The sequence below is a fragment of the Salvia hispanica genome, chromosome 3 (genome assembly GCF_023119035.1).
Source record: "Salvia hispanica cultivar TCC Black 2014 chromosome 3, UniMelb_Shisp_WGS_1.0, whole genome shotgun sequence".
Classification (NCBI taxonomy): domain Eukaryota; kingdom Viridiplantae; phylum Streptophyta; class Magnoliopsida; order Lamiales; family Lamiaceae; genus Salvia; species Salvia hispanica.
The window spans coordinates 25939993-25954638 of record NC_062967.1 but is presented as its reverse complement, the minus strand read 5'-3'; the positions used below and the strand labels follow the sequence as shown (position 1 = coordinate 25954638).

At 32.9% G+C, this 14646-nt stretch overlaps 2 protein-coding genes across 2 annotated transcripts; both read left to right on the top strand.

Annotated features, from left to right (window-relative positions):
• Positions 1-8040: 8040 nt before the first annotated feature.
• On the top strand, positions 8041-8709 carry LOC125209698 (NAC domain-containing protein 83-like). The gene is made up of 3 exons (XM_048109283.1): positions 8041-8236; positions 8316-8575; positions 8653-8709. Exons 1-3 carry the CDS (start codon positions 8041-8043, stop codon positions 8707-8709), a joined length of 513 nt encoding a protein of 170 aa, XP_047965240.1.
• Positions 8710-12777: 4068 nt separating this feature from the next.
• On the top strand, positions 12778-13454 carry LOC125209697 (NAC domain-containing protein 20-like). Its single transcript, XM_048109282.1, has 3 exons — positions 12778-12961; positions 13039-13298; positions 13372-13454. Exons 1-3 carry the CDS (start codon positions 12778-12780, stop codon positions 13426-13428), a joined length of 501 nt encoding a protein of 166 aa, XP_047965239.1. The 3' UTR covers positions 13429-13454.
• The last annotated feature ends 1192 nt before the right edge of the window (positions 13455-14646 follow it).

Sequence of the window (14646 nt, the reverse complement as noted above, 5' to 3'; positions counted from 1 at the left end):
TGCATCTAATATAAGACTAATATAATTTTCGTTTATTAATTTGAAAATAATCAAAATTTACTAGAAAATTTCAACAAAAATACTCATATATAAAATTTTTAGTAGGATAAAATTTTTAGTCAACTTCATAATATTTAATAACAAGCAATTATAACAACCGAACGGAGGCTAAATAGAATAACTCTTATTTTTCCATCATGATTAATATTATTTTCCTGTACTTCTTCAATTCAATTGAATATTATATTGAATAACAAAAATTAATAGTTTTTAATCAATATTTATAGTGTCCATGAATTAATAGTTTTCATTAAAAAAATTTATTGATATTTAAAAATCTAAATATTAAATTTAATTTTATAGAATTAAATCTAATATTGAAATAAAGAAACAAAGTGAAGGATGACAAAAGGGAAAAAGGATGATAAATTTGAAATAATATCAAAGTTAGTACATAACTAAAATAATACCAGATTTAAAATGTTAAAAATGTAAAAAGACCAAATTGCCCAAACCCCAAAATAATATCAAAGGGTATTTTCGTACCAAAAAAAGCCAAAAGGACCAATTTCGAGATAAACCCTTAGTCCAGGGACTACTGGCGATATTTTTAAAGTCCAGGGACTATGAGCGAGATAAACCCATAGTCCAGGGACCATTTTTGTAGTTCACTCTTCATTTTAATATTTTGACTCAATGCAAAAGTTAACTGATTTATCCTTTGTTATATTGTTATATTAGTGCAAAGGATAGTGATAAAATGCAAACTCCAAATATTGTACAAACTTCAATCCTCAACTTAGTATCAACACAGTATAATATTTCAAGATTTTGATGTCAACACAGTGTCAAGACAATGTCAACACAACCGTTGATATTTTCTAACGGTCTAGATCATTTTTTAGAGTTTGTACAATATATAGAGTTTGCATTTGATCACATCCCTTAGCACTTAGGGCTAGACAAAATGACATATATAGCCCCCGTCAAATTTTATTTACTTATGTGCCGACTTCCAACCCTAATTTTTGTCGCCTCCCATAAACACACGGTTGATTCATTCTTGCAATTTGAATGAGCATAATAGAGGACCAGTAGCTCCCTTTCCCGCATACAACCAGTCAGTGCCCATATAGCCATAATCGATCTCCTCCACTTCCAGGACTATCGCCAACCAATATCGTATTTATTACCCACAAGTGATACAATTTTTATCGATACAAATATGGCATCCTGGTGATGCGTGGACTGAATACGATCTTTACTCAACCACTTGTTCTAAACAATTAAAACTAGGATTAATTCAACGACGGAATATTAAATCCTCAAAATTATGCAGACGAGAAAAAGTGCGATTTCATGCATTCTGCAACTTACCATACAAACCCTTAATCAGACACTTGTTTTAGTGAAGTCTATACCGAAAATATGCCGTGCATTTGTAAAAACTCTAGATATACATATTTTCAAATCAAAATCTAAAATCTTAACACAAGGCACACACATACACTAGAAATATGCCGTCCATTCTTTTTTCTACTTATTTTAGATTTTAACAAAATTATATACAATATATTATATCATATGAGTATTATATTTCAATCCAATATCATCTCAATTTTATAATTTTTAAATTTTATAGTAGAACTAAATTATTAGAATTTATAATAATTGAAAAAAAAAATTCAAACACCACACATGCACACACATAAACTCTGCATGCGCACACACTGCACACACACATTTACCACACTTTGTGTGCGCGCACACATATACACACACACACTAAACACAGACAGCATGCACACTCACAAATTGCACACACACACACACACACACACACCTCCCTTTCCCCCATGCAACTAGTGAGTGCCCATATATCCATAATCGATCTCCTCACTTCCGAGACTATCGCCAACCAACATGTATCGTATTTTTTACCCACAAGTGATAAGTACAAATTTTATCGATACAAATATGGCATCCTAGTGATGCGTGGAGTCAATAAAGATCTTTACTCAACCACTTACTCTAAACAATTAAAATAGGATTAATTCAACGACGGAATGACGAGAAAAGGCGCGATTTCATGCATTCTGCAACTAACCATACGAACCCTTAATCAGACACTTGTTTTAGTGAAGTCTATACCGAAAATATGTCGTGCATTTGTAAAAACTCCAGAAATACATATTTTCAAATCAAAATCTAAAATCTTAACACAAGGCATCTAACACATTATAGGATCCTATTTGTTAATTTATTATGAATATACAAAATTTAAAATAGTAAATAGGATTTGAGTAGTATATAGGATTTGAGTAGTAATAAAATAGTAAATAGGATTTGTCAACGATCATGTATCGTATTTCTTACCCACACGGCGATGCATTCTTCACTTACACAAATATGGTATCCATGGTGATGCGATGATTGAATACGATCGTACTCACACACTTACTCTGAACAATAAAATTTAACATATATAGCCCCTATCAGTTTTTATTTTCCCATTGTCCCCTTCCAACCCTAATCTTTGTCGCCTAATTCTCGCTCTTTAAAGAAGCATAATAGAGGGTTGGTAGCTCCATTCCCCGCACATTCAGTCGGTGAGTGTCCATATAGTCATCATCGATATCCTCACTCTCAGGATATCCTCAGGCTTCCGGCCGGTTGGCAATTCGATCCAACTGAGGTAGAGTTGATCCAGTTCTATCTCTCAAAAATAGTGGGCCGTGAACCCCTCCCGGCTAGAGTCATGGAGGAGATTGATGCTCACCATATCTACGAGAACCTTCCCAGGAATCTTGGTATGGATTTCGATTCAATCATTCATTTATCATATTCAGAATCATATATACCTCTCTAATCATTTTAAATTCTTCGCAGTTCATGGCTTGATGCGGGTATTTGGGGAGTACTGTTTAATCCTTGGAGATGAATATTTCCATGGAAGAATCGAAAACATGAAACTTGTCGGAGAAGGAAATGTTGGATCATGGAGAACTCTTGGAAGAGAAGAGGAAATCTTGGACAAGAATAGAAACGTTATCGCCTTCAAGTCTGCCTTTTTTCTCTCCCAACTCCATATTACAAATTGGAGAATGGAGCTCTACCGTTTGCCTGTGCTCAACAATCATGAGGTACTATATTAACATTTTTTCATTTAATTTTTTTTATTTTTTTTTATTTATTTTCTTTTTAAATTTGTGTTCGGGTAGAGAAGAGTGGGTGGTCGGGCGGATCTAGCCTTGTAGCAAATGGGGCAAATTGGAATTAAAATGGAACTATAGCGACTGTATTAACAACGCGGATTACACAATGTCGAAGCACACCCTACAAGTTGTGACGTCGTTGAAGAGGTTCGTGCTTAGAGCCGTCGTCTCCTGCGCATACCCTTGTCAATACATGCGTGTATACACGTGCGTATAATAATAGAACCATTTTCAGTTACACTTTATGCAGAAAAATTCCTTTTCCATTGAAAACAAAAAATTAAACAACTTTACAAAATTTCCAAAAAACTAAGTATGTTTTTAGAACTACGTGTTTAGTCCCTGAATATTACACCGGATTGTTAGATCAAGTAAAATTAAAATGATGAAACATCAAATATTAAATAATAGATGCACATATCACGAACATTTGAAGTAGATTTATGCGTTAATTATGGGGCGGTGAAATATTAAAGATGGAATAAAGCAGGAGGAGATAACTACTCTTTTTCAACCACTGAATAAAGAATTTTCTAAACACCAAAAAACTACTTTTACATATTATTTTCCACCAAAATATTCTTAATTTGAGATGCAGATGACTATCACACAATAACCGAAATGGAGGCCAAAATTCAATACAGATGACCTTTAACATGTCCACAATCTTCCAAGACTACACGCAAATATTTTGGTAGGCTAGATGACCTTTCATAGAATTCCATCCGTTATCTATCCTACCAAACATGTGCTTATAATATAGAAAGTGATTGAGATAAAGAGTTGTTTAAGTGTTATTAGTGGAATTTGGGACCACCTTATTAAAGAGTGAAATTTTTCATAAATAGATAGAGACTAATTTTGCGAGCATGTAGAAATGAAAAACATGACTACATGTTGTGGACACAAATAGTATAATAGACTAAAGAGGAAAAAGGGGCACAAAGACCTCGACTGAAAAGCGAGAATGAAGAGTGCAAGATTGTGAATACAACTAAAAGAGACTTGTTTAATATATTTTGTCTTTCCCTCCAAAATGTTAAGTTGGGACTCACTTTTAATTTTGTAGATGTTGTTTACAAAATTGGATGAATGTTCAATCTATTCTTTTGACTATTATATAAAGTCGAAATTGGATGAATGAATGGTCATGCTTGGTATTATGGAATGGAATGCAGGAATGAAATGGTTTTCCTGCTTCCAAGCGCACACACATCACGCAGTATTGAGTCGTAACCTTCCACCTCCTAGCACATACTAACAAAACCTCAAGCCAAAATGTTAAAGGTTCCAAATTCGGTTGAATTTAATCCCATTTGTTCCTACCTATTTTTCATTAGGAATCACCGTTCCTTTGAAAATTACTGTTCTATTCTCAATGGAAATATTCGTTCCTTCTATTTAGCCAAATAAGGATCATTCTATTCCATTCTCTTTTCTGTTTATTTCAGATTTAACAAAATTATAAAACGTATTATACCATATGAGTAATATATTTGAATCCAATATCATCTCAATTTTTTAATTTTTAAATTTTATAGTAAAACTAAAATATTAGAATTTGTAATAATTGAAAAAAAAAATTCAAACACTGCACACACACTCTGCATGCACACACACTGCACACACACATTTATCACACTTTGCGTGCGCACACACACACATATACACACACACTAAACACAGACAGCACACACACTCACAAACTGCACATACACACACACACTGCACACACACTTATTAATGAAATCAATCAAGGATTTTGGGTGTTTGGTTAAAAAACTAGTTTCAGACGGATTTTGCATTGTTTGACATATCATGGTATCCGTTAGATATGCTAGTCCAAAATTACATACTAGTAATATAGCCCCCTCCAATTTTATTGATTCACGTGTCCCCTTATTGATTAATTGTTTGAAGGAGCGCAATAGAGGTCTGCTAGCTCCCCTTCCCGCACGTTCAGTCGATGAGTGTCGCAATAGTCATAGTCAATCTCGTCACTTTCAGGACGGCCACCAGCAAAAAACAAGTATTGTATTCACTACCCACAAGCGGTACATTCTTTATTGATACAAATATGGAATCCATGTACGATCGTTACTCAACCACTTAGTAAGGAGTAGTAATTAATGATACACTCACATATCATATAAACATCCCGAATTATCCCAACGGTTAACAACTCATAGTAATAACCACACGGCATTGACCTCCATAAATAGTGGCTGAATTTCGAACATTTCATGTATCTCACTATAAACTGAATAAAGATGGCCATTGTTTGGAGAAAGAGTTAAAACATGACTACATGTTGTAGACAGAAATACTATAATAGCCCAAAGAGGAAAAAGGGATGCGGCACGAAGACCTCGACCGAAAGGCAAGAATGAAGATTGTAACATTGTGAATACAACTAACGGAGACCTGTTTATTTTGTCTTTCGCTCCAAAAAGTTATGTTGGTACTGAGTTTTTATTTCCCTCTTATTTTACCAATTTTAAATTAAAACTCATGATATTTCTAAAATTTTCATTTTTATGAAACGGAAGTAGCATTGACATTTTCTGTAACATGATATGATTTCTTTACACCATTAGGTGAAGGATTCGATAGCCATAGATGTTTTAGGGAAAATTTAGTCATACTTTTTTTAATTTATAAATATTCAGTGAACAGTTCCATTTAAAAGAGAATTCACCTTTAAAAGTTAAGTGGACATCTCATTGCTATTTGAGCCGATACCCAAATTTCAGTTTTTATTTTTGCGATCTGATCTGAAAATCCAAATTCTACTAAAAGAAATTCGAAAATCAAATAATCAAAAATCAGAAATGAGAAATTCATAAATATATAAAATATTCTTAAAAACCAAAAATCATAAAATCTAAAAACAAAATATTATACTGGTAGTACTTTGTAACATTATATGTATATATATACCCTTGTCACAGAATGAGTTTATTGCTTAGCTTTCATTGGTTTAATATACACTAAAGCGCAATCAATGAATCAATAATGACCCAAGTAAAATAATTGTTTTCACATAGTTTGCACAAACGATTATTCAGCATTAATATGAATATTCAAAAGGCCCAAAACTTTAATGCCCGAATTCTTTTTTCTCACTTTACATGTCTGGACTTCTCTCCACATAATAATGCCCTAGATTATTAGATCATGTAAAATTAAAAGATGAAACATCAAATAATGACCCAATTAAACAATGCACAAATCATGAATTTGAATATTTACATGCTTGGTGTTCTTACATTTGAGGATTGAGGTGGTTGGTAAAATTATGCATTAATTATCATTCGGTAAAATTATGCATTAACTATTCTTTTTCAATGATTAAATAAAGCATTAGCAACAAACCAAAAATCTACTGTTATAGATTATTGTCCACCTAAACTATTTTTAATATGGAGTTGACTTTCACATAACAATTGAAATGGTGGGGAATATTCAACACAAATGACCTTTTATATATCCAAAATCTTCCAAAACTAATAAAAAATGATTGAGATAAAAAATTATTGAAATGTTATTAATAGAACATAAGACCAGTGTTGAAAAGGAAATGTAACATAAATTTATAGAGACTAATTTTTGTAGACACACTAAATGGAAAATATCACTATTTTTTATGGATAGATGTAGTGTAGAGTGTAGACACCCAATTTCCAAGCTAGCCTTCACAGTTAAATCAAACGCGGTGTGACGATTCAGAGGAAAAGAGGATGTAATGAAAACCTATTTATTTGGTTTTTCACTCCACAAAGTTAAGTTGGGATTGCCGGATTGGGTTTTATAGATACTATTATTTTACAAAATTGAATGCATATTAATTCTACCTATTCTTTGCTTTTTAATTAATTATTGATTTTGTGTTATCTATTGTTATATCCCTTTAACCTACCATGCACATATTCCTTTTAATATTTTACCTCAATGCAAAAGTTAACTAATTTATTCTTTGTTATATTAATTATTAGCACAAAGGATAGTGATAAAATGCAAAACTCCAGATTTTGTACAAACTCCAAACTCCTCAACATAGTATCAACACAGTGTAATATTTTAAGATTTTGATGTCAATACAGTATCAACACAATGTCAATACAATGTCAACACGATGTCAACACAACATCAACCGTTGACACTGTGTTGATAATTTATGTTGCTATTATTTTATAATCTGTTGATATTTTCTAACGGTTCAGATGATAGATTTTGATCCCTTAGCACAAAAAGTCATTTTAATTTAGTTAGGGCTAGACAAAATGACATATATAGCCCTCGTCAAACAATTACCTATGTGCCGACTTCCAACCCTAATTTTTGTCGCCTTCTATAAATACACTGTTCGTTCATTCTTGCGATTTGAATGAGCATAATAGAAGACCGGTATCTCCCTTTCCTGTATGCAACTAGTGAGTGCCCATATATCCATAATCAATCTCCTCACTTCCGGGACTATCGCCAACCAACATGTATCATATTTATTACCCACAAGTGATAAGTACAATTTTTATCGATACAAATATGGCATCCTGGTGATGCGTGGATTCAATAAGATACATATTTTCAAATCAAAATCAAAAATCTTAACACAAGGCATCTAACACATGACAGGATCCTATTTGTAAATTTATTATGAATATACGAAATTTAAAATAGTAAATAGGATTTGAGTAGTAATAAAATCCCATCGGTTGACAATCCATAGTATTAATAACCAATACACGGCATTGGCCTCTATAAATAGTGGCTGGATTTTATACATTTCATATATCTCACATTCTCACTTATAAACTGAATTAAAATGGCCATCGTTTGGAGAGAGAGTTCCGTTGTGGAGGAAGACCTCAGGATGGCGCCCGGTTTGCAATTCGATCCAACGGAAGATGAACTGATCCAGTTCTATCTGTCTAAAATAGTGGCCTCCGAACCTCTCCCCGTTAAGGTAATGAAGGAGATCGATGCTCAACACTTCTACCAGCATCATCCCAAGAATCTAGGTACGGATTTCGATTAATTCATTCATTTATCATATTCAGAATCATATATATATCTCTAATCATTTTGAATTCTTTGCAGTTGATGGCTCAGAGAATCTTTCAAGACAATATTTCTTAGTTCATGGAGATGAATATTTCCATGGAAGAATCGACAAGGTGAAACTTGTCGGTGAAGGCAATGTCGGATCCTGGAGTTCTTTAGGAAAAGAAGAAGAAGTAGTCGATGACAATGGAAACGTAATCGGCTTCAAAATCCATTCTACATTTTTATCATCCAAATCCAAGAAAACAAATTGGAGAATGAAGCTCTACCGTTTGCCTCTGCCCAACAATAATGAGGTACCATATTATTATTAACATTTTTCATTTAATTCATAATTATATTTTTAAAATTTTCTTCTTAAATTTGTATTCAGGATTCCAGTGGAGAAAAATGGGTGATAGCAAGGATCCGAGGAGCACAACAATTTTAAAGGGTTGACAATAATATACAATATCAATTCTTTGTTTCAATATAGTATACACCAATGTTTAGAGTGTAGTGAGCATTTGTTTCTACTGTAATGAACAAAGTAATAACCAACCCTATCCATACAATAAAGAGGATTTTTCATTTTCACCGATTACACTGTTTATTTTGATTTCTTGATTTTTACATAAATAAGATTCTCCGAACCACCTCTAAAATTCAATTAATTCATTAAATTTAACTAATAAAAATTACTCTGGAATACATGGATATTCTACTACACAGTTCTAGAGAATTCTACTACTCCTTCCGTCCATCTTTAATCATCTCAATTTTACATTTTTTTATCTCATTTACTTCAATACAATATTAATTCCTTGTTCCAATATAGTATACAGCAATGTTTCTAGTGTACTTGAAAAAAGTTTCATGAAGATAATAACAAACCCTATCCCTACAATAAAGGGTTTTACTTTCACTGAGTATATTGTTTATAATTTTTATTTCAAAATACTTTAATTTTGATAGATTAGGAGTAGTACTTTGCATAAAATAATTTAGAAATTATTACTATTAATTAAGTAAATTAAATAACAAATGACATACAATATCTAATACTCTCTCGTAACGGGGTTTGTGATCAATTGAGATTTTTTAGCCTAACTGAGAATTGAAAACGAGACACATTTTATTAAAGAAAATTTTATAATAGATCAAAGTATATTAATTTTGGTGGACATACCAAAATAGCGAATATGACTATTTTTCGTAGATGTAGGTAGTATAATAGAGATGTCATGTAGACACTCAATTTCCAAGCTCACGTTCTTAATGAAATCAAACGCAAAGTGACGTAAAACGGCTTGAAGACTAAAGAGGAAAATTGGACGCGTTCCGAAGACCTCAGCCAAAAGGCGGGAGTGAAGATTGTGAAACTATGAATACACCTAATGAAAACCTGTTTATTTTGTCTTTCACTCGAAAAAGTTGAGTTGGGATTGAGTTTTATAAATGTTGTTAGAGAAATTGAAATTGAAATTGAAATTGAAATTCTACCTTTTCTTTGCTTATCATATGAAATTGAAATTGATATTCCCCTCAAAATTAAATCAAGTAATTTTCAGTTATATCTTGTCTTATCTCTTCATCCTATCATGCGCATATGGTTCTTTTAATATTTTACCTCAATGATTTATCTTTGTTCTATAAAGTCATTTTAGTTGTGTAAGAGTCAGTATAGCCAGTGCCTAAAGAAAGCTATGTGGATCTAGTTTATGGTGTTTTGATTCTAAACCAAGATAATTAAGGCTAGCTTAATTACATCATACAAGGAGAGTGTCACAAATCAACTGGATCCTTGGTATATTCTAATTAGTCTGCCTTAATTTCCTCTGGATAGCAAAAAATTTCTTCCATTATTTCCAACATTAAATAGAATTTTCTATTTAGCTAAAATGGTAATATTTGTTATATATGAACCCGCTCGGTTCACAAGATTATATTTCATGATTAAATATGTATTATGTTAGGTTCATGAGATTTAATATCACAATTTAACTTATACGAATACTAATCATAGTCACCCCCTCCAAACTATCCACAACTTAACTGTAGATGGATTATCATATGATAATTAGTTATTGCACCGAACGTCACCTATATATACAAGAAAGTTATTGGTGGTTGAGTTAGGGCTCGATGACCAGTGGTTGTGCATCACTGCACCATCAAATATCAATAATCAAACAATCCCAGCTCCAGAAACTGCGATATCCATATGTTCCACCTACGTACAAAATGAGTACCATTTTCAGTTATTCGATTAAATTTATGTACTCCCTCAATCTTTTAAAATAGAAATTCTAAAACGGCACGGGTGTCAATCCACAAGTATTAAAGTAAGAGAAAGATATTATAAAAAGATAAAAAATGATAATAGAGAATGAGTCTCACCTGTTTAAAGATGGAATAAAGTAGGAAGAGATAACTATTCTTTTCCAAAGATTAAATAAATCATTAGCAACACACCAAAAATCTACTTTTACAGTTTATTTTACAGTTTATTTTCCAACTAAAATATTCTTACTGTGGGATGCTGTTGACTATCTCAAAACAACTTTAAGGGCCAATATTCAATATAAAAAAAATAAAAATAAAAAGTTACTTGAAGTGTTATTAATAGCAAATAGGACCCATGTTATAAGAGAATGAATTTTATCATAAATATATAGAGACTAACTTTAGTGGACATATCAAAATGGAAAATATGACTATTTTTCGTGGATAGATATAATATACTAATTGAGATGTAGGGTAGTTCTCAATTTCCAAGCCCGCCTTCATAGTAAAGAGGAACATGGGACGCGGCGCGAAGATCTCAACCGAAGGGTGAGAATGAAAAGTGTGAAAATGTGAATACAACTAATAAAGACCAATTTATTTTGTCTTTCGCTCTGAAAAGTTAAGTTGGGATGGGGTTTCATAAATGCTCTTTACAAATTGAATGCATATTAATTCTACCTATTCATGGCTTATTATAGGAAATTGAAATTAAAGTTCTTATCTCTTTAACCTACCATGCACATGGGTTTCTTTTAATATTTTACCCCAATGCCAAAGTTACCGATGCATCCTTTGTTCACTATATAAATTCATTTTAGTTTAGTTAAGGCTAGTTTGGTTTGGTGGTTTGTGAATTACATGATACTCACATTACTATGTTTTCCTTAGGGCTATGGAAAGTATTGTTGGGTGTTTGTTTACAAAACAAGAAGCTTGAAATGGAATTTTGTTCTCTTTTATACATCATGGCATCAATTGGATATGCTAGACAAAATGACATATATAACCCCTGTCAAATTTTATTTACCTAATCTTTGTCGTCACCCATGAATACACTATTGGCTCATTCTCGCAATTTGAATGAGCAGAGTAGAGGACCGATAGCTCCCTTTCTCGCATGCAATCAGTGAGTGTACATATACCCATCATCTATCTCCTCACTTACGGGACTGTCGCTGACCAACATGTATCGTATTTATTACCACATGTGATACAATTTTCGTGGATACAAATGTGGCATCCATTGTGATGCGAGGATTTAATACGGTTGTTACTTAACTACTTACTCTAAACAATTAAAATTGATGTATATAGCCCCAGCCAAATTTCATTTACCCATGTGTCGCTTCCAACCCTAATCTTTATCGCCTCCCATAAATACATTGTTGGCTCATTTCCGTCATTTAGAGGATCGATGTCTTCTTTTCCCCGCATGCAGCTGCTGAGTGTCCTTGTAGTCATCTACGAACATTTATCGTATTTCTTGCCCACAAGGCGATACATTCTTCACTTACACATATATGGCATCCATGGTGATGTGATGATTGAATACGATCGCTACTCGCACACTTACTCTAAACAATAAAAATTGACATATATAGCCCTTATCAGTTTTTATTTTCCCATTGTACCCTTCCAACCCTAATCTTTGTCGCCTCGTTCCCGCTATTTAAAGAAGCATAATAGAGGGTTGGTAGCTCCCTTCCCCGCACGTTCAGTCGGTGAGTGTCCCTATAGTCATCATCGATATCCTCAGTCTCAGGAATGCTCCGGCCAACATGTAAGGTATTAATAACCCGCTAGCGATACAATTTTCATTGATACAAACACGGCATCCATGGCGATGCGAGGATTGAATACGACCGTAACTCAACCAATTACTCAAAAATTAAAATGGATGTAGAATAGGATTAATTCGGTGGAATACTAAACCCTCATATAAGAAAAAACACAGTTTCTTCCATTCTACAACTAACCAAACAAGCTCTTAGTCAGATATCTATGAAAATCAAACCAAAAATCAGGCCGTGTATTTGTAAAAATTCCAAATAAATCTCTTTTACAAATCAAAATAAAAAATCTTCACACAAGACTCCTACATAATTCATAAATCATCCTACATTATCCCAACGGACCAGTATTAATAACCACATGCCAATGGCCCTCTATAAATAATGGATGAATATCGAAAATTTCATATATCTCAGTCTCACTTATAAACTGACGAAAGATGGCAAATTTTTGGAGAGGGAGTTCAGTTGTGGAGGAGCCGACAGGTTGGCGATTCGATCCAACCGAGGTAGAGCTGATCCAGTTCTATCTCTCAAAAATAGTGGACCGTGAACCTCTCCCGGCTAGAGTCATGGAGGAGATTGATGCTCATCACTTCTACGAGAACCATCCTAGGAATCTTGGTACGGATTTCGATTCAATCATTCATTTATCATATTCAGAATCATATATACCTCTAATCAGTTTAATTTCTTCGCAGTTCATGGCACGGTGCCCCTATTTGGGGAATACTTTTTAATCCTTGGAGATGAATATTTCCATGGAAGAATCGACAACACGAAACTTGTCGGAGAAGGAAATGTTGGATCATGGAGAACTCTAGGAAGAGAAGAGGAAATCTTGGACGAGAACAGAAACGTTATCGCCTTCAAGATCCGTTCTACCTTTTTCTCTCCCAGATCGGAAGGAACAAATTGGAGAATGGAGCTCTACCGTTTGCCTCTGCCAAACAATCATGAGGTACTTTATTACTAATATTTTTCATTTAATTTATAATTTATTTTATTAATTTTCTTCTTAAATTTGTGTTCAGGATTCAAGTAGAGAAGAGTGGGTGGTCGCAAGGATCAGAAGAGCCCAGCAATTTTAAACCATAGTTTAGTGTTTGACAAAAATCTACAATATAAATTCTTTGCTTCAATTTACTGTAATGAACAAAGTTTTGTGTTGACAATTATAACAAACCCTATCTGCCATTAATTGTCCCAAACCACTTTTAAATTTTCAAATTTTTTTATAAAATTTAACTGATGAAAATTATTCTTCTAGAGAATTCTACTACAGCCCCATCCGTCATTAATTGTCCCAATTTGCCATTTTTGGTAGTCCATCAATAATTATCTCATCTGCTGTAATACAATATTAATTGCTTGTCTCAGTATAGTATACACCAATTTTTCTAGTGTAGTGAGGAGTTGTTTGTTACTATAATTTACAAAGTTCAGTGAAGATAATAACAAACCCTATAAAAACTTTTACATTAGTACACTGCTTTTTTAACTTAAATGATACTAAGATTTTCTACACTTAACTAATTAAAATTATTCTTGCCCTCTAACATCTTTCCGATGTCTATTTGTATTTTGTAATCGTCGCCATGAAAGGTTGCTATAGATATTTATCGTGTTAACTGACTTTGTATTGCCAAAATATATACTACTCCCTCCGTCCATGAAAATTCGTCCCGGTAATTAAGTTTTAAATATGTATGGGAGTCCTATTTTATACTGTAGTTGTACTACACTATACACAGATGATTTTCTTTCAAATTATTTTAATTTTATAGTTAGGATTGGGTTTTATAAATGTTGTTTACGAAACTGAATGCACATTGCTTATTATACGCAGTAGAAATAAAGTTCCCCTCAAAATTAAATCTCGTGATTTTGATTTATATCTTGTCTAATCCCTTTATCCTATCATGCACATGTTTCTTTTAACATTTTAGCTCAATGCCCAAGTTACTGATTTATCCTTTGTTCTATAAAGTCATTTTAGTTTAATATGAGTCAGTAAAGCCAGTGCCAAAAGAAAGCCAATATGGATTGGGGTCTAAGCCAAGATATTAGGGCTAGTTTGGTAAGTTCGCATGTGAATTACATGAAACTACTAGTATGATTTTCTTAAAACTATACTCCCTCTGTCCCATTTAAAATGAAACGTTTTTCTTTTTTGACTGTCCCATTAAAAATGATACGTTTCCTAAAATGAAAACAACTTTCTCTCTACTTTTTCATCTCTCTTACTTTACTCTCTTTTTATTAACTCACAAAACAATACTACATAAAATCCCGTGCCAATTCCCAAA

Coding starts and splice junctions, on each gene's coding strand:
- LOC125209697 (XM_048109282.1), top strand. CDS start 12,778: ATGGCAAATTTTTGGAGAGGGAGTTCAGTTGTGGAGGAGCCGACAGGT. Junction 12,962..13,038: donor GAACCATCCTAGGAATCTTG/GTACGGATTTCG, acceptor ATTTCTTCGCAG/TTCATGGCACGGTGCCCCTA. Junction 13,299..13,371: donor CTCTGCCAAACAATCATGAG/GTACTTTATTAC, acceptor ATTTGTGTTCAG/GATTCAAGTAGAGAAGAGTG.
- LOC125209698 (XM_048109283.1), top strand. CDS start 8,041: ATGGCCATCGTTTGGAGAGAGAGTTCCGTTGTGGAGGAAGACCTCAGG. Junction 8,237..8,315: donor GCATCATCCCAAGAATCTAG/GTACGGATTTCG, acceptor AATTCTTTGCAG/TTGATGGCTCAGAGAATCTT. Junction 8,576..8,652: donor CTCTGCCCAACAATAATGAG/GTACCATATTAT, acceptor ATTTGTATTCAG/GATTCCAGTGGAGAAAAATG.